The sequence below is a fragment of the Leptodactylus fuscus genome, chromosome 2 (genome assembly GCF_031893055.1).
Source record: "Leptodactylus fuscus isolate aLepFus1 chromosome 2, aLepFus1.hap2, whole genome shotgun sequence".
In the NCBI taxonomy this organism is placed as follows: Eukaryota; Metazoa; Chordata; class Amphibia; order Anura; family Leptodactylidae; genus Leptodactylus; species Leptodactylus fuscus.
Genome location: NC_134266.1, coordinates 121,962,935 through 121,983,199, shown reverse-complemented (window position 1 = coordinate 121,983,199; position 20,265 = coordinate 121,962,935). Strand labels below are relative to the sequence as shown.

The following is a 20,265-nucleotide window of genomic DNA, read 5'->3' as shown; positions in this document are numbered from 1 at the left end:
GGCGCAAGTCATAAATACAGTGTGAAAAGTATCGCAATTCAGACCACGCCCCCTATTCTAAAAAAAGAAGCAAAAGTTCCGAGGGCTAAATGACAATCTCATGTGGGAATAAATGATTTGGGCACAGAAGAAAAAGATCGCCATTTGGTTTTTGGAGCACAGATTTAGACAGTTTGGTTTTTAAACACCATCCTACTTTTGCAGAGCCCCTGAAACGCCAGGAAAGCGGCACCCTGTAGAACAGGGGTTGGCAACCCCAGGCATGTGTGGCATATTTCCCTGGCATGGCAGCCAATGCCTCTGAGGGTGCGTCACCTAGGCAAAAAAAAAAAAACCTATTGATTTTTTTAGAAATTCTGTAAATTAAGAATATTGCTAGTCTTCTTCTAGGTGTCCTTAAAGAATTATTACGATATTTGGAGTTAGGCAACTGTCATTCGCCTCAACAGGGGTATTGCCTTTTACTTGATTTACCAGGATAGGATTAAAGACTGTACTTGATAAACTTGTGCCTTTTTCCAACCTTATGAACCAAGTTATAGAAGTTGGGAAAGGGTTGAACTCTTTTCAGCCCACAAATATTACAGATTAGTGAACTTCTACAGTGCCATGTGGCAGGAGCAAGTCTAAATGTGTATGGGGGGGGGTTTAAAAAAAAAAAATTGAAAAGTTACTAAATGCAGTTTAAGGGCTGATAAAGGAGAAAGCAGCCATGTTTTCTAATCCAAGAACATCTTTAAATACAATTAAAAACTTTAGGGAAAAGTCTCTCTTCTGCACAACTCCACTTCTAAAGATTGAGTGAAATCTAGAGAACAGCCGTTCCGAATAGCACTCTCCAATAGAAATGAATGGAAGCGGCCGGCACACAGACTTTGCCGGCGGCCAGTCGCTTAACCTCCCGCGTGCCGGCTACGTCCATTCATTTCTATGGGAGCGTGCTATTCGGAACGGCTGTTTCGAATAGTGTTTGCTCATCTCTAGTGAAATCGCTTTTGTGGCTCAGTTTGACAGCTGAAAGGCAACCTATGGCATACCAGTTCCCAGCACTATTAGTTAGTGCTACAACACTTCAAATGATACTATGATGGCAAAAAGCAGCCCATTTACAGATTCCTAAGTCACTGCAGTGCAGTCACTAGCAGCCAGGGAATTTTAACACTTCCCATGAGGATCTGTAATTGCCCTCCATGGAACACGCAGGAAGAAGGTTGTAAAATGAGGTAATAGTACTCAACTTGCTAAACCTCTCCAAAAGTGATACGTTTCACCAGGCTAGCAACCATTGCCTTCTCATTCCACTCTGGTGTTTGTGTTACATCTTATGAAACACTGGGCCTCACGTAACAAGTGTAAAATTACACAAAGCACTCGGAACACATTCGGGACTGCTGCATTACTTTACAACGAACAAAGTCAGTTGTAATGTACAGACAACAGTTTTTAGCAGCACTGCATTGACAAAGGCAGAATGTCATCAGTCAACAGTGCTTTCAAGGTAATGTCTAATCATGTAATTCTTCATAGTCCTATTTAGTGACATCAAGACGAAATTATAATGCCTTTATCAAGCAAATTTGGACTTGAAAGAGATTATCCACTATGTAATATTAGATTGCCAAGGGTCTCACATTCAGGACTCCCACAGATCAGCTACCAGTAAGGTTTACAAGCTGGGATTCACAATGCTCACTCGCTGTACAAATTCCAGCACAGTTTCCCCGACTTCAGTGAGGTAGCACTACAGTACCTAAAACTGTTGCTACATTTTGTTCAGCAAGTGAGCAACACGGCTCCCAGCATGTAACCATTACCAGGAACCACACTGTTCCAGAACAGGTGATCTGTGGAAAGTGTGGATATTAGACCCTTGCAGAACTAATATTGATCACCTACTCTTAGGTTAGGTTAACAATATCAGAAAATGGAAACTCCCTTTTAAAGGGAGTCTGTCAGCAGGAAAATATGTATCAGGTTAGAATTGCTTCTACACTTTCCAAAGTAGTCTTTTCTACATTGGAGATACATCTCCATAAAAAAAAAAGAAAAAAGAAAAAAAAAAAAAAAAAAAAAAGGGATTTTATTCATATGCAATTATCTGAAATTGCTTTAGGTGGCGTTTCTTCTCCTGCTGTGGCTTCATTCTCTGTTCTAGATAATTGTCCCTAACTGGCATCCAGTTCCATCTTCATTGCTTGAGTAACATCTTCAACTTTCACATACTTTGCACTAGATAATCAGCCTTAACTGCAGACAGAGAGTAAAGACCCAGCAGGAGAGGAAATACAATGTCCGTCAAGGGCAGAGCTGGATGTCAGCGAGGGGTGATTATTTAGAGTAAAGAAGCCCCAGCAGAAGAAGAAACAACCCTAAAGCCATTTTCAGCTAATTTATGTACAAATACAACACCAATTTTCATGAATAATAGAGCTGCATTGCAAAATAAGAAAGTCATCTTTGGAAAGTGTAAAAGCAGCTCTACAAGGTACTGTCATTAGCCTGATTACTGACAGACTCCCTTTAAATATACTGTGCCACATTTACAACTGTACTTACAGAAGAGTTCTGATATTTCGCACCAGAATTGACACATTATCTTATTTAGAAGTCCTTCCTTAATATTTCTAATGCCTTCAGACTCAACTCCTGATTGGGTTTTAAAAAACAGAAGAAAACCTGCCCTTTTTTTTTTTTTTTAATTATAAACCCAAAGTGGCAGGTTTTCCTCTGGTTTTTAAAACCCAATCAGGAGTTGATTCAGAAGGAATAGGAAGTATTAGGATATCTGACAGCAAATCCACAGCAATAACATTGGTGAGGAATTGGTCAATTTCTATTACCTGAAAGAGGCCATGATGATGGACCACTCCATCCTGATTGTGCAGTAATGATAACAGGGAATATTCGGTATGTAACAACATTTTGCCTTGTCGCTCTTCCTGAGTCTCTCCCGATTTATCTGGTCTTTCATCCAAACTCAGTATCTAAAGAATTAAGAGAATAGAAAGTGGGGGTGAAGACATCAGATGATAGTGTATTGATAGACAATGGCTTTGATGTTTACCCCATCAAAAACATTTTCACCTAGGCTTCAAATGGCAGTTTTATGGGTCCTTTGTGCCTGTAGCCTAGTTATGGACCCTTGATAATGTAGTCTTGTAGCATCACGTTTTTGTTCAGAGAACTACAGGCGTCAGAGGGTGACCTGGATGAAATTTTTATTTTACAACTCATTTAACAGGGAATAGCACATAATTAAAGGAGAAATCCTTGGAAACTTTGTAGGATATAAAGTTCTTCACTCTTCTATAATATGCTCAATGATTGGGGGGGGGATTTTCAGCCGTGAAACTGCGTTAGGAGCTTTTATTTTTTTTAACAGCTATACAATGTTATTCTGAATATTAGGGATGCCAATATTCAAAAAGGGTCTAAAAATGAGCCTGGAAATTATAGGCCAGTAAGTTTGACTTCTGTGGTAGGTAAGATATTTGAGGGATTTCTAAGTGATGCTATCCTGGAGTATCTCAATGTAAATAATCTTATAACACCCAATCAGCATGAGTTTATGAGGAATCGGTCCTGTCAGACTAATCTGATCAGCTTCTATGAAGAAGTCACTTCAACACTGGACATGGGTAATGTGGTAGACGTGGTGTACCTGGACTTTTCAAAGGATTTTGATATTGTTCCCCATAAAAGGTTGGTATGCAAAATGAGAATGTTGGGACTGGGGGAAAACATATGCATTTGGGTTAGCAACTGGCTCACTGATAGGAAACAGAGGGTACTTGTTAATGGTAAGTACTCAGACTGGGTCACAGTCACCAGTGGGGTGCCGCAAGGGTTAGTATTAGGTACTCTCTAGTTTAATATCTTTATTAATGACCTGGTAAAGGGTTTACAAAGCAGGGTGTCCATATTTGCAGATGATACTAAACTTTGTAAGGTAATCAATAATGAGAAGGATAGTAGGATATTACAGGGGATCTAAGGAAGCATGCAAGTTATACATTTTCGTCAAAGAAATAAAATGTATTGTGTATTTAAGCTGCTGCCAAAGCAAATAAAATTATGGGATGCTTCAAAAGAGGTATAGATTCTCTTGACAGGAACATAGTTATGCCTCTATACAAATCACTGGTATGGCCACAGACTATTGTGCACAATTTTGGGCCCCAGTATACAAGGACATAATTGAACTACAGAGAGTACAGAGACAGGCAACCAATATTAGGGGAATGGGAGCATTGGAGTACCACAGATTACTAAACTTGGGGTTATTCAGTTTATTAAAAAACAGGAGGGAAAAAAATGACTTCAATGGGGAAACCTAATGTACAAATAAATGAAAGGACAGCACAAATAACTAAGTATCTTTTTACTCTAAGGCATGGGCCGGTGACAGTGACAAGGAGACATCCTGTACATCTGGAGGAGAGAAAGTTTCACCAGCAACATAGAAGGGGATTCTTTACAGTAAGAACAACGAGGCTCTGGAACTCTCTGCCCCAGGAAGTGGTGATGGTGGATTCATTAAACAAGTTCAAAGAGGGCCTGGATGCCTTTCTCGGACAGAAAAATATTACGGGTTAAGAGTTCTAGATTTTGATAAGGACTAGTTAATCCAGGGTTTTATACTGACTGCCAGATTGGATTTAGGAAGGAATTTATTTCCACTGACATGGGGCAATTGGCATAAGACCCCTGGGGGGTTTTTGCATTCCTCTGGATCAACAACGTAGGGTTATAGGTTGGACTTGATGGACCTGTGTCTTCATACAACCTCATCTACTATGCAAACTTCTACTGCAAAGATACTGAGAGCTTTTAGGCACAAATTACATAATGTTTAAAAAAAAAAAAAAAAAAAAAAAAAAAGTAATATAAAGTAATATGTCCTGACAAACAGAATCCTACAGGTGGCAGAGCCAGAAAAAAGCTGAACTTTCAAAATATTATACAAGCAGTTCTTTCAGTTCATTGCTTGACAAAAAAATGTTTGCAAGAAAGATGCATTTTATGACATTTTGATGAAGTCAAACCATAAAATAACTAAGGGGGCGTTCACACTATCGTTGGTGTCCGATTGCAGTGTCCGTTGCTACTGTCCGTTCAAGATTTTAGCAACGGACACTAGCTGTGTCCGTTATAATTTCCATTCATTTCAATGGGATTTCATCTGTTGTCAGTTTGTGTCCGTTTGTGTCCTTAAGGGTCCGTTAACAACCATGTCCGTTTTTTCAAGCGGACAGAGAAATCACACATGCAGGATTTTTTTGTCCGTTTGAAAAAACGGACAGAAAGTGTCCGTTTTTTATTTAACATTGAGGTCTATGGGCAACGGACATATAACGGACAGTAACTGATGGCCATCCGTTACAGTCCGTTATTTTCTGTCCGTCTATTTTCTGCACATGCTCAGAAAGCATAAACAGCAAGAAGAAAAAAACGGGCAGTATAAAAAACGGACACTAACTGATGCTAACTGATACTAATGTGTCCGTTTTTTTTTAACTGATCCATTAAATGGATCAGTTAAAAAAACGGACACATTAACATCAGTTAGCATCAGTTAGTGTCCGTTAATGTCCGTTATGATAGGTGTCCGTTTTTTTTTCTTTTAAACGGACACCTTCATAACGGACACCAACGGTAGTGTGAACGCCCCCTAACAGTGCACATCTCTGGGTCATACAAGTTGGATCACAACACCTAGATTAAGAATCTGGCAGAAGAAAACAACAAAAAACAGAACTGGCTAAAATATTATAATGATGCATTTAAAAGAAGAGCATTGAACAACAATGGCCTTCAGACGCCCAAAACTAACTTCTTGCATTTTTTGAGGTTTAGCTGTTGTGATAGGACAAGGGGAAAAGTAGACGAAGGAGTATGCATTTCTCCCAGATTCATCTTTGTGTAGGTTCTCCAGTTTCCTCCTACACTACAACATGATACTATGAAACAGGCCCTAATTTGTATATACAAGTGGGCAAGAAAGGGAGATGTAGATTGTGAGTTCTGCTGTGGACAGAGACTGTTGTCCATGTGAAGTCAATGAGTAAGATTATGTTTTAGATTAGTTAGTAATGCCAGTCTTCATAGCACTTCTGCTGGCAGCAGGTCCACTTCATTTATGAGAACACACACCTCCTCATAAATTACGTGCACCCTCTGCCAACCTGTGTACTTTGACAAGGAACGTATGTCAGCTTGTATCTGGTACATATTTCCAACATAATTTACCTCAGATTTCTGGCATAAAATGATAACTCTAAAAGTTGTTTTCTTTTCCGCCAAATGCCATTTTGTGGCTTTTTATGGTCATTCTGTGTACATAACTTTGGAGTACATTCAATATGAGAAGTAGAAAATAAGTAAAAATATTAAATCTTAATCATTAGCAATATCAGTGAGCAGTAAGTGTACCCACCTTAAGCTGATAGAAGTCATCAGTGCCATCCTTCCGTGCCAAGCACTGCACAATGCTGGGCACAGGAGAGTTACCTAATCGTGGACCTTCAAAGAAAAAAAAAAAAAGAAAATAAATAATACATGAAACAGACAGCTTAGGGAGCGTTCACACTACCGCCGGTGTCCGACAGGTAGTGTCCGCTCAAAATCTGGCACGGACATTAGGAGCGGACACTAGCTGTGTCCGTGACACCTGTCATTTATTTAAATGGGCATCGGGTGCGTTCTTTTGCACTCCGTGCCCGTTCTTCCCTGTCCGCAAGTGAAGATGTCCGACTTCTCAAGCGGACAGAAAAACCCTACATGCAGGGTTCTTCTGTCCGCTTGAGAAGTCGGACATCTTCACTTACGGACAGGGAAGGACAGGCACGGAGTGCAAAAGAACGCACCCGATGCCCATTTAAATAAATGACAAGTGTCACGGACACAGCTAGTGTCCGCTCCTAATGTCCGTGCCAGATTTTGAGCGGACACTACCTGTCGGACACCTTAGTGCTGTAATTGCTATGTCAGCCACAGACCTTGAATGGTGCTTTATGATTGACCCCCAACCTGTTCCCACCCCTTCTCAATGCCATCTCGCACTGAACGGAAACAGGAGGCTCAAGACCCCCTTTTAGTCACCACTTTGTGTCCCAGCAGTCCCTCCCCCTCAGTGATCACATATCACTTAATCTGTGGACAGGTCTCCTATGCAAATGTAAAACTACCAATTTTTCTGAGTCAGGATGATAAATATGATTAGCAATTTTGTACTTTTTGTTGTTTACGGTATTCAGTGTGAAAGGCCCACTTACGTTTTTATTTATTTTAACTTAGATTACAGGGATTTTTGTTGGTGGGGGAGTTAAACTAGTCCCATACTGGGACATAACACACTAGAGGGCGAGATTGCCAATATAGTACATTGCAATACTTCTGTATTACAGTGTAGGTTACTGCACCAAAGGGAATCTATTAGACCTCTTACAAGTCACCCCCTTTATTTATAGTGGAATCTAAAGGGTTAAAGGGAAAACAAAAACGTTTTTTTAACCACTCACAGCAGACGGCTCTGCTCCTGCTCCAGCACCATAGATTAGTGTAACAATGTTCTGGCCTTGCTCTGTACATTCAAACAAACTTAATAAAACGCAGAACAGTCATTCCCACTCACCCAGAATGAATGGCCCAGCCCTCTTGGCATTACTTCCAGAGATGCTACTGCAAAGCGCCTTGGATCTGGCAGATGTCTCCCCAGAATCCCTTTCAGATGCTCTTCTCTTCATCCTCTATCTGGAAAAGGAAGCATGAAGAGATGGATGTAACAGTGAAGTGCTGGCTGCTAACTTACTCATGGCAGGCCTTTTCCTGCATAGTTTCTCCACCTACTGATTTTACAGTCAGTTCCTGGGCAGACAATTCTCCATCTGCCTTCACAGGACAGAGTTTTCACATGTAACAGGTCAGAAGTGTTTAATAAACTAGAACAATTATTAATCTGGCTAAAAACACGTTTATATGTTAAAATAATTGCCGACGTCAGCAAATTGCAGAAAGAAACCCTGCTAGTCTGAAGATGGAAACCACAAGCTTCATTTCTGTCTTCTTATAAAATGCTACAGAGAGACAAGCAGAGCATTTCTCCATCATCACCTTGTTGAGGTGCAATAGGACGGCTGAATTTCACCACAGACCATGCTGCCGTGTACATTAGTGGCAATGATGACATTATTACATAACAGCAATCCTGTTATTATGCAGTAATGGATATTGTTACCGAGAGAGTTTACCACAGAGGACATCTAGGTGCATGTTATTTATTACCAGCAGCAGAACATAATCCTGCTTCACATATTGCATCATAGAAGTGGGAAACTAAAGAGTGCACAATAGTCATTTGTACATTCTTACAGGTCCCCAAAGGACTTCTTTATTTTGGGCAAGTTGAGAAAGAAGGATCCTGTAATTCTAGGCAAAGTTACAACAGCAATGCAATGACAGTATCCTGCTGGTATGTCTGTTCAGCAGGTCATCACATCAAGCATGTCACCCAGTCATTGTTCATTAGGCCTTGTTGTATATTAAACACTTTTCATTATGAAGCTAAGGTCACACCTGCACCCGCTCTCTGCACTTTTCAGGCAGACCCATTATAGTCTGCGGATAACTGCTTTTTAATTGGGTTTACATTTTTTACGGTCCCCAGACCAGAAGAACGGAATCCCGAAACCCAGGTGTGAACCTAGCGTCAGCTGGCCATACACAGATCCCACTTAAAGCATTTAGGAGAGCTTCTGATCTCAATGAATTATTAATATACTGTATATATGGTAGAAACATCCCAATCCTGACTGTTTTCAACCAACCAGTGATGTCTGGAACAAACACAGATAATATAGAACAGTCTCACATGAAAGAATAGAATCTCCTTTCACTGGACTCCAAAAGCAGGGTAACAATAAGCCACTAGTATTACATCTGTAGCGGTTCAACAGCTTGGATCCCTGCAGATCGGTTGTTCCAGGACCAATAATGTGCACTACTGCAGTACCTAAACCTACCACTACACACTCCCAATATGTCCAAGAGGACCTTTCACCACCTACAACAATTCCAGTTCTACTAATCTGCTAATAAACGCTGCATCCCTGATTATAGCACACTATTCAAAGCGCCACATTATACTATTTCCTTGCTCCTGCCTGAAACACCACAAGGCACCAAAAGTAACTGCATTTTTTTGCACAGGAACAGTGGAGACTAAACAAAAAGTTCCAACTTTGCCACAGTAAGTGAAATAGTACCCATAAATGATGAAAAGAGCTGGACGGTTACGTCCCCAGGTTTTTTTGGGCCTTCCAGCACCCTGTGGTAGAAAGATGGAGAAGAGATGCGGCTTTCTGGCACGGCTTTTCTTCACCAATTAGGCTTAAATTAACCCAATCAATTGGGATGGGGAGTCTTGTGCTGCGGATTCTGCAACAGGATCTAGCAGGACACCTATTGTCAGCATTCTGCGTTGATCTCTGCCTCCCAGTGAAAACATTGGGAGGCAGAGTCGGGTGCGAATCTGTCCCCAAACCGTATTCCCACTATTTAGCACAGTACTTACCTCTTACCTCCACTGCTCTGAGCACATTGCTGCAGCATTCTGCCCGCCCAGAGCAACAAAGGAGGGGCCAAGGAGCAGAGAAGCAAGTACTATACTCACACTTACCACTAGCTGCCCGCACCTTGCAGGCCACAGGACTAACCTGGCCTTTGTCCTACAAGTCAGAAAGCCTATGGCTCCTCTCCTTCTCGGATAAGAGAACACAGGTATATTTTTAACAACCGGATTGACAGAACCGACTGCAACCCACCCTTGGTCATACTGTATCATGTTATATGTCATATACTCATTCTCAAGATGTTAAAGTATCTGCATAAAGTGTTATTTGTGAGCAACAAGGCTGGGAGACATCTAGAAACCCTGCTGCCTGACAAGACCTGCAGACCTAAAAAGCTTCGGATATACTCTCTGGCTAGTAAGACTTTTTATATAGAGAGATACATTACAATAAAATAATAATAAATCATAATACAACACAAGCTACACTGGTTTCCTCAATTCTAACCAAATAATGAACACAGTACCGAAAGATATGAAATACTCGGAACCTTACAATTTGTTCAGTCATATTTTCTCATTTGCAATTGCCCCAATTCATGGTGCTTATTTTTATAGCATAACAGTTAATTTTGCCACAAATAAACTTACTATAGCAGTGAAGATGTTAATAAGGTACTAAGCAGATAGATGTCAACATATGTATTGCCCGGCTAGTGAATGAATTAAATGAATGTAAAGCCAAGAGAGACAGTGTTTATAGGAGCTTTAATTGTAGAACAAAGATTCTTTTTACATTTATTGAGAGGTGCGTGGGAACACTTTTCTTCCACACAAACCAAATTCCAAGCAAGCGTGAGGGGAAAATGCCAAAGAATGCCTAGACTACAGTAATCCATATGGAAATTCACTTGATGAACTAGAGCAGCGGTAAGCATACCCCAGGAGTTACACCAAGCAGTCTCAGGGGTACACACCATGGCGGAGAACCAATGCTCTGAAAGTGGCAGATACTGTGAGCGCTCAGGGGGCTAGTGCTACCCAAACCATTTTCAAATACGGAGGCATAGGGGCTTACGTGCAGAGGCAAGTGTCAGAAGACACTGGGGTAGGTTTTTCTTACACCGGAGCTCCCATAAGTAAAAGGATTTTCTTGGCATGCTTTCTCCTCCACTTGGAAACAGGAGCAGAATCTGTCACATAAGAGACACCGCAATGTCTGTTGCAGGTACTCTGTTGGCCCTTTTTTCACGAGTGGGTACTTGGCTTGAAAAGATTGGGAAATACCGATCTAGAGGATGCAAATATTTCTAGAGTAGCTATAGCTATATATACACACACACACACACACACACACACACTAATGAGTGACATTAGATAGGGTTCTCTATCTTTTTATTGCAGTATATTTCCTCCATTTAAAGATCATGACTTTATGATGAGATTATGTTCCACTTTCTGTGACCTTCTTGATCTCCAACATAAAGAGGAAGCAAGTACTGCTGAAGATTTGCTCATTGGATGGCCAATACTTTTGTTCTCAGAGAAAAGTCGTTGCAACGACCTTCTACCCTCTGTCCGTTCAGAACATATGCACACTAAGCTAAGCCGAGTAGGAGAATGTATTGGGGAAGTCAGCTGTACAAGGCTATTGATATTAAGCCAACATCTTATAAAATGGCTGCATTGTTATGGAAACCTTGTCTAACACTGTATGTGAGTGAGGCTAAGAATGACAGACCAAAAAGCATCTATTGACTAAGGCTCCGTTCCCACAGAGTAACGCGCCGCTCATTTAGACACGTATACACCTGTCAAAGCGAAGCACTTCAAAAGAGATCCTATTGATTTCAATGGGTGCCGGCTTACGCGCGATACACATTGAAATCAATGGGAGGCTTTATAACCCACTAGCTTTTACCCGCGACTTCGTCTGCGGTGATTTGAGAATTGGGCGGACACAGACGTGTGAAACTGTAAAAGTGCTTGAAAAAGTTTGGTGGGCTAGCAGATGTGATGTGTTATATTGTGTATGTAGTGATACAGACAATGTGATGTGCTGTATTGTGTATGTATAGTGGAAAGCTATATGTAAATGTGAGTGAGTAGAGTGAGGGCTACTCCTGAGGTGACAGTAAGGAGTGTGCAGGCAGGTTGAGGCAGGAAATGCCAGGCAGTGTGTGTGAGTCTATAGCTGGGGCCAGGAGTCCTGCTTTTGTGAGTCTCCTGCTAGGAAGCCATGTTGTTTAGTGGCACCAAACGTAGCCTGTGACTCAATGCTAAGGGAAAACTATGTTTGTGGAAAATTGCACGCGAATCCGTCCAGGCGTTTTAGCGTGATTGAGGAACAAACATCCAAACTCACAAACATCCAAACACACAAACTTTCACACTTATAATATTAGTAGGATTGATTTCAATGGGTAGCACGCGTAAGCCGGCACCCATTGAAATCAATGGGATTCTGCAATTCTGGATACAGCTTTATTGGAATGCTAAGTTTTCAGTAATAGTAATTAATAGATTAATTCCTATAATACTTCAGTCAGAGGTGCCATGCATAAATATAAAAGTCACAGACAAGAACTCCTTTAAGAGAACCTTTCACTACCTCTAACAAGGTCTTTACGTCATTTAATAGCTGCTGCTCCACATATTCAGGCATAGTTGGAATTGTTTCTCTAGCCCGCACTGTTCCTGAGCAATCAGTGCTGTTAGTTTTGGTGTCTGAAATGCTATTTACGCTCTGTACTGTCAGGAGGGCGATTCTGAGCCCTGATACTGGCTGCCTCTGATTGGAGATCTGAATCACACCCCCTGCCTGACATTACACCCACCGCTTAAAAGGGGTTGTCCAGGATAAACTTATATTGTAATCTAAGCCAATCGACGGCGCCACACCACCCCTGCCAATTTTCTAAATTACTCAGTGTACCAAAAATCTTTAATTACCTGTATCGCAGGAGTGGTCATGTGACCGCCCCAGGCACATTTTACAGTGATGTTCCATTTCCAGAAGAGGGTACACAGAATGTCACCTACACCAAATCATACTTACCTGTCTTCCAGTCCGGATCTGGGAACATGACGTCACTTCTTCCGGGCAGCCAGCACCTCCTTTTCTTGACGTCTGCTCGCTGCCCATGCAATAGAGTATGATTTGGGGGGGGGGGGGGGGTTATGCAAGTTAGGAACGGCTAGTAGTCAGCAGGCTAACTAGAAATACGAGGGGAAGGGAGGCAGAAGGAGGGAGTGAGAGGGGGAGATTGTGTCAGTCATCTCTGAATGAAGCCCAAGGCACCATGGTAGTTGTAGGAAAAAACACAGAACAGGAAGATTCCCCTGTAAACAAATGCAGAAGATGCCAGGAGCTCACAGAGAAACCCAGAAATTATTCAAAACACTGCTAAAGCCATTTGGGTGCACTTATTACCCTATTAATAGCACTGACTGACCTTTTTTGAAAATTTTTTTTTTTTTTTACCTGGAAAACCCCTTTAAATGCCTCACATGGCATAAACAGTGTAGTTTGCCCTCAGTTTTAGAGTCACATCTCTGCGGACTTTCTGTGGAAAAAACCTCGACACGCTGCCGCCACAGTTTTTCTCTGCAGTGCTTTTTTGGTACGTTACACTATGTGGGGCCTTAGCCTTTAAATAGCACATCAGGCACCAACACTAACTGTGCTTGTTGCTCAGGAATAAGCGGGGACTAGAGAAGATATTCTCACTGTAGTGGAATCAGTAGAGCGGTGCCTATTAAACTGAACTAGTGTTGGAAGTGGGCCCCTTTAATACATTTTAAGACTTGCCTATTCCAGTGAAAAAAGGATCACAGGATCATACTTCTACCACCCACGGGCTCCATAGTAAAATCGAAACCAAGATCACTATATTTATGGTACAGATGAGTAAACAGAGGAAGCTGGACTGTCACCGCACACAAAGCCACTAAGTCAGCAACTTAAAATGATGTGTCATGGATTTCCATGAGAAAACTATATACAGAGACTGGCTGTATATACTCATGATCCAGATAAAACGGTCATGCCACCCAAATACTGAAACCTACTTCAGATCCTTTAGGACACACTTGCTACCCTTCAGATGTCCCCATTGAGATCACACCAAACAGTTTCCAGACAAAACACCTGAGGAAATAGTCAGGCATCCACCGCCCACAATACCCAAGTGTCAAACCTCACCACAAAACTGAGGTAGTAAGCTCAAAGTTTCTATCGCTACTATACTCTGCCTTCTTCAATGGAAATTCCAGAAGATATGAGAACAAAGTTGTACAAATCAGTCTGTAGAAATAACAAAACCATTACTATACCCATCAGCAACACAGCCATATTCAGCTAACATGGCCAATTCATCTCTCTTCTTACCCATTAACACACACACTGAGCATGCATGTTTATGTCAACGGGAAGACAGATACATTTCTGAGCAATATGTATGACAAAGTCTCATCACAAAGGGGAATATCACATATTACATCATCGGCTGACCATATCAACATCATTAAAAGAGGTGCCACGTTTTCAACCCTTTACCAAATAGTCATCTATCCCCATAGGTAAAGCAGCTCTCTAACGCAGTGTTTACATCTGCAATGCAAGCCTTCATATCATGGAGTTTGGCAAAAAACCTGGATAAAGTAGTACAGTATGCAAAGCTATTCTGTCCAGTAAACCAATGCATAATGGAATCCTAATGGGTCCCATCATAGGTAATAAGGGCCATCAGGAACTGTGAGCATTCATTTTGCCAAGGATCAGGCACTGCCATTCTCTTTGTTGTTCTGTTCCTACAATGGGTGTGAACAGAGCCATACTGTGCTGAGACATTTAGGAATTCATTAGCATAAACCTTGTAGAGTTGTCCAAACTGGACAAGAAGCAGACCCAGTGATCTCCATAAGTCCAGCAGTAGGTGAAGATGCAAGTGGGCAACTGTTTTGCTTGCAATGCACGTGGTGGTGTTGGGGGGCATGATCTGGGAGCCCCCTATATGATATCCATTTACATATAGAGGCATACAATCTATAGACAGATTTCCAAATTTAAAAAAGTCTCTAAAAGCAAAAGCCACTCACTGCTGAAAGGCTCCATTTTTTGGCATCTTTTTTCTTTTGAGCCCCAGCCAGGAGTGCATTTAGCAGAAGGGAGAAGTATTTCTTTATATTTCCCATTCCTTTTAAAATCACTGTAGGCTTTGGCTCATAAAAAACGCAGCAGAACCTGCCCTAAATAATTCTCAGGATTCATACAGCGTCCTGGATTATATGGGTATTCCAGTTTGTGACCTTTTCTATAGAAAATTTTTTCTTTATACCCCACTGTATTAACTGCATAAATTGCACAGGCATTCTCACTAACACTGACATCACAGGCAACCCAGTCATATGATAAAACCATCATTCATGGGCTCAGGCAGGCACAGATCAAATTCATCCACGAATCTGCTCCCGCACTCAAATCTGTGTGACTCATCCAGCTCTCAACGCTAGACAACTGCTATCCATTAGAAAATAATCTCATCGTGGAAGAGAGGCAGCTAGTGTAATACATGGAAGAGCCAGGTCCTCTATAAATGCTCTCTACTGTGACTAAAGCCGGACAGCTTCCACTCCATTACAATCATACAGATAGGAGTTGCAGACAACCATCTTAGCTTGAGGCCAGATTTTGCTGCAGTTTTTGAGTCAAAGCCAGGGGCGACTTCAAAAGCAATGGGAAATATAAACGAAGCAGTTATCCATCTCCTTTCTGCTAAATCCTCCGGTAGCTTTTACTCAAAAATAATAATAATAATAATAATAATAATAATAATAATAATAATAATAAAGTAAAGCAGCACAATCTACAGTAAGAACTGACCTTTTCCATAAAGTGTGGCTTGCATGAAAGCATTTTCTGTAGTGGTTATAGTAAAGGACAGTAGGTTGCTGAGTGGCAGACCAAGCATCACGGGTGACACTCAGTCATGTGAATCCAGGCTTATGGGCACATTCAGATCTCCTAAATTGCATGACTGTCTGATCAGTGGGATCCTAGACAACACTGTCCATGAGCACAATGCATTACTGGTCACCCAAAGTGCAGGGGAACTGCAGTAAAGCTCCAGTAAAAAATAGTAAAGGGGAGACAGCTAGTTCCCACTTAACATACACACTTGGCTAAGTATGCAAGTTTACTTCCACAGGCTGCTGCCAAAAAAGGCATTTCTCCAAGGACATGCACACCTCCAACATGACTGATCCTTGTTTCTACTTTGGAGACCCCCATCAGCATCAGTCTATATAATGGACAAACACTCTCAGACATCTGAACTGTACACATATGTTATTCCAGCATCAGAAAACCCCTTTAAACAGAGATCAAATGTCTCAAGTACTCCAGATTAGGAAGGAGGGGGGTTCAGCAGATTATGGAATTATTACAGCCATGCATTCATCTCCAGCCTCCATGTCTGCAGTGCTGCACAGCACTTATACTATATGGTATATGGGATTGCTATTAGCAGCAGTGCCGGTACAGGTCTGCCCCTCGTCCCCCATACATAGCCCCTATCCCACCACTACTAGGCACCCTGGACACGCATGCACAGCCATTGTTCACCTCTATTATTGTCTTCCCGCCCCAGTCTCACCTGCCAGTCCACTACCTGCAGCCGTGTATTTCCTCACCTCATACACAGCCCCCTCCCACAAAGGATTGTGTATTGTGCTTTTGGCCTCACCTGGTACGCAGCACTCGGCCCACCTCACACCGGACTCATGCCTAGTGATATGCACAGAAAGCAACACACACAGGCAGGCCTCCTTCGACCATTAAGCCCGGCTCTCCATCGCTGCGCACTTGACAACGGAAATTACGCAGGCCTGCCCGAAACCAATCAGAGCGATTGTATCATCGTCCAGTCCGCCGTCTAGCAGAGAGAGAGCTTCTCCTATTGGTTACCAGCAATCCATTTGTTGCTTATAGAAGCCACACCTACACACTCTCCTGAGTAATGACGTCATCGTGAAGCGGCGTTGTTTTGTGTTGTGAATAGAGGCGGCTGTGATTGGCTGCTGGCAGTCATGGTTTAATTAAAGCTCCTGCCATTGACGCGTCCTGAGCAGCTACACGAGGGCGCTGCAGCTCCTGAGGCCATAGTCCATGTTACTTTGTAACACTAGAATGTCCTATTATACCAGACCTAGTTCTGTTTGTCAGGGAACAGGTATATATGTTTTACTTCTGCTGGAAATCCATGTGTAAAAAAAGCAAACTTCAAGGGTATGTTCATAGAGCAGGAAAAGCTGATGTGTATGTGTGACATGGAACCACCAACAGAAAGCTCAAGGCTTAACGCTTTACAATGGTGCCATCGACCCCAGACACAAACATGATATAAGGACATAAGTTTGGCAGAAAAATTGGGTCAATAATCCAGATCTCCAAATACTTAAGACCATGTAAACCTATTTGGTAAAAGGAAAATGTTTGTTTTGGTACCGTGTTAGCCAGTGGTTATAAAATATAAAAAACAAAAAAAAACTTTGCAAGTCTTCAGTAGGTGATACCTTTTTTAATGGCTAACTCATAATGATGACAGAATATGACGTTTCGAAGCTTCCTCTGAGCTTCTTCTTCAGATATAACTTAAAAACACTCTGTAGAGGCTGCATATTTATGTACAACAGGACACATAGGGATAGGATTACAGGAGGGAGGGGGGAAGAGGCTTATTACTATATACTTATAACAACAAACAATCAATTGCCAGATCCCTGGTTCTTATCTTAATGGCTTAATGATTTGTATAAAAAGACATAAACCCAAACTTGGGTTTATGTCTTTTTATACAAATCATTAAGACAGCCATTAAGATATGTAACACAGAATGGAGTTACTCCTGCCTGTACTTCATAGTCCAATATTGTGCATATAGTGTTGTTTGAGGACCTTTGATGACATCACAGGCCCTTCAGCCGCCCCATAGGATCACGCTATGTGGTGGGCAGAGCTACACGCTAGTTTGGGGGCGGAGCTAAACAGCAGGTTGCATGTGAAACCCTGCCCACCAAATGACGCAAGAAACCAGGAAAAAAGAAGATTTTACAGCAGTGAAGACCGGTGAGTATGCAACGTGGGAATACCCCTTTAAAGCAGGTGTCTAGTCCTAACCACAATAGTAAATTTAGGCACATCACCAGACTGATTTGCAGACCTTCTTAAAGAGGACCTTTCATCAGTTTGGGCACAGGCAGTTCCATATACTGCTAGAAAGCCGACAGTGCACTGAATTCAGCGCACTATCGGCTTTCCTGATCTGTGCCGCGGGTAAAGTGCTATCGATCCCGGTACTGTAGCTCTTTACAGTCAGAAGGGCGTTCCTGACAGTCAGTCAGGAACGTCCTTTTCCACAGCAGCGCCTATAGCGCTGCACAGTGTGAGCGGGGAGGAATGCCCCCTCCCCTCCTGATAATACTTGTCTATGGGCGAGCACTGTGAGCAGAGGGAGGGGGCATTCCTCCCGGCTCACACTGCACAGCGCGATAGGCGCTGCTGTGGAGAAGGACGTTCCTGACTGACTGTCAGGAACGCCCTTCTGACTGTAAAGAGCTACGGTACAGGGACCGATAGTGCTTTACCTGGGGCACAGATCAGGAAAGCCGACAGTGTGCTGAATTCAGCGCACTGTCAGCTTTCCAGCAGTATATAGAGCTGCCTGTGCCCAATCTGATGAAAGGTCCTCTTTAACTGCATTTTCTAAGGCCTAGTTCACACGGAGTTTTTTGGATCGGAACCTGAGGCGGAGGCTGCCTCAGGTTCCGATCCATAAAACGTGTTGCGGAACTGAAAGCCGGTGCACAGCACCGGCTTCCAGCTGCGCACCCGCCTCCGGATCAGGCTCAATGAATGGGCCGAGTCCGGAAGAGGGTGTGTCTTCAGGCTGACTCACGAGGCGACTCGAAGCCGAAGAATGAACACCTCGCTTCTTTTTTCCGGGAGGTGGAAGAAACGGCTCCCGGAAAAAGCTCCTGCGCAGCTCCCATTGATTTCAATGGGAGCCGTCTTTTTGGTCCGGGTTTTGAGGTGTTTACGGCCTCAAAACCCTGACCAAAAAACTCCGTGTGAACTAGCCCTAAGCCCTACTCTTTTATACCCCTTTCCCCAACCATTACACACAGCCAATTAGATCCCTTGGACAACCCTTCTCCTAAATCGTCCTTTGTTTCTGCACACTACTTCCAGTGATGACCCAGTGCAGGTATAATCAGCCATACCCAGTCCCCAAGCTCACAAAAACATATTCAGGGGGTCACAATTATGTGTACTTATGCTGAGTTTCCAGGACTCCTGGCTCTGAAGCGGAAAAGTAATTTAAAGTTTTGCATTGGCGTAGGTGTTTTCATGGGATGGAAATATTCCACTGTGTCAATGCTGTTTTCAGAGGCAGAAAGACGTTTCTTTTTGTTTTCTTCCCTTGCAACACATGAATTGAATGCTGTACATGGGAGAGTATATATCTTATAGAAAGAGTGAGGTTGCCAATTTGAAACATTGGTAGGCCACAGCAATATATTTCTGTGCTGATTCCAACACTGAAAATGTTCCAAAATAAGTCTAAAAAACACTATGTGAACATACTTTTATATATCTGAGCTATGTTCTCCGTTGTACTGGTTGCTAGTTTGACTAATTTGCTGTTAGACAAAGCTAAGCTTCTATAACACAGTGGAATAGTTAGTTTTTCATATATATTACAATGCAAAAACCAAATAACCAGAGAAGGTTTTCAATATATAAAAAATTGTTGACCCTCTTCAGTTTTGAAAATGAGCCTATGTGTAGTGTTATGTTACTCAATAATTTACTTATGAAGTTATATGCGCCTCTCCCAATCTCCTCTCTGCTTCTCTGATGCGCATACTGTGTCCTGTATGAACAGGAGGTCGGATTCACAATGCAAGTCTATTAGAGCTTCAATCTAACTTTTATGCACCTGCATTATGAGATGAACCTTCAAACACTGTGTGCACCAGAGGCATACAAAGTAGATCACGGTTTTAGAGAGGTGCATATAACTTCACAACAAAGCGGTCAGTAAATTAACATTGAACTAAATTATACTACACAAGGGAACAAAAAATAAAAAAATACAGGAATTCTTCTTTAATGTCTCATAGGAGGCAGTATCTCCACCCTATTGGGAGAATGGGATACTATTGTACAGTAGAAGCCTGCAATGTTTTTTGCACAGTGAACACTCAACACAGACTGGCGGTCCCTCAGCACCCTAATCAGGTCTCTTCCAGCAGCTCAATCACAGAACACAGTGGTTCCATGAGACTGCTAGAACTATGCTCTTAAATGGAGCCTGTCAAAAAATTAAAAAAAAAAAACATTTCAATCCAGACACATTTTCCGCCCTTATAAATAGGTGCTTCAGTGACTGATACAGTAAATCACCTTTTTGTTAATATACAAGAGAGTCTGGAGCCACCAAGGTGTTGGCAATACCTTTGTTACTTCAAAGAGCAAATTGACAATAAGATCAATATCTCAGCAATTGAGGCACATATTGACAAGGGGAAAACACAGCTTCATTCAGGTGACCTCAATTTATCTATTTGCAGGGCAGGGTACAAGTGGCAGAATTCTTTTAAAATTACCATACGCATAAGGGGGCATTCACACA

General features: G+C 42.1%; 1 protein-coding gene across 1 annotated transcript in view; it reads right to left on the bottom strand.

Annotated features, from left to right (window-relative positions):
- The window catches only part of STK40 (serine/threonine kinase 40), a 34,050-nt gene extending 17,583 nt beyond the window's left edge, over positions 1-16,467 (bottom strand). Inside the window, exons 1-4 of the mRNA XM_075264559.1 lie at positions 16,315-16,467; positions 7,634-7,752; positions 6,437-6,522; positions 2,841-2,984 (exon numbers count right to left, since the gene is read on the bottom strand). Coding sequence (XP_075120660.1) covers positions 2,841-2,984; positions 6,437-6,522; positions 7,634-7,745 — 342 coding nt within the window. The 5' untranslated portion in view covers positions 7,746-7,752; positions 16,315-16,467. The remainder of the gene's footprint in view (positions 1-2,840; positions 2,985-6,436; positions 6,523-7,633; positions 7,753-16,314) is intronic.
- Positions 16,468-20,265: the final 3,798 nt, after the last annotated feature.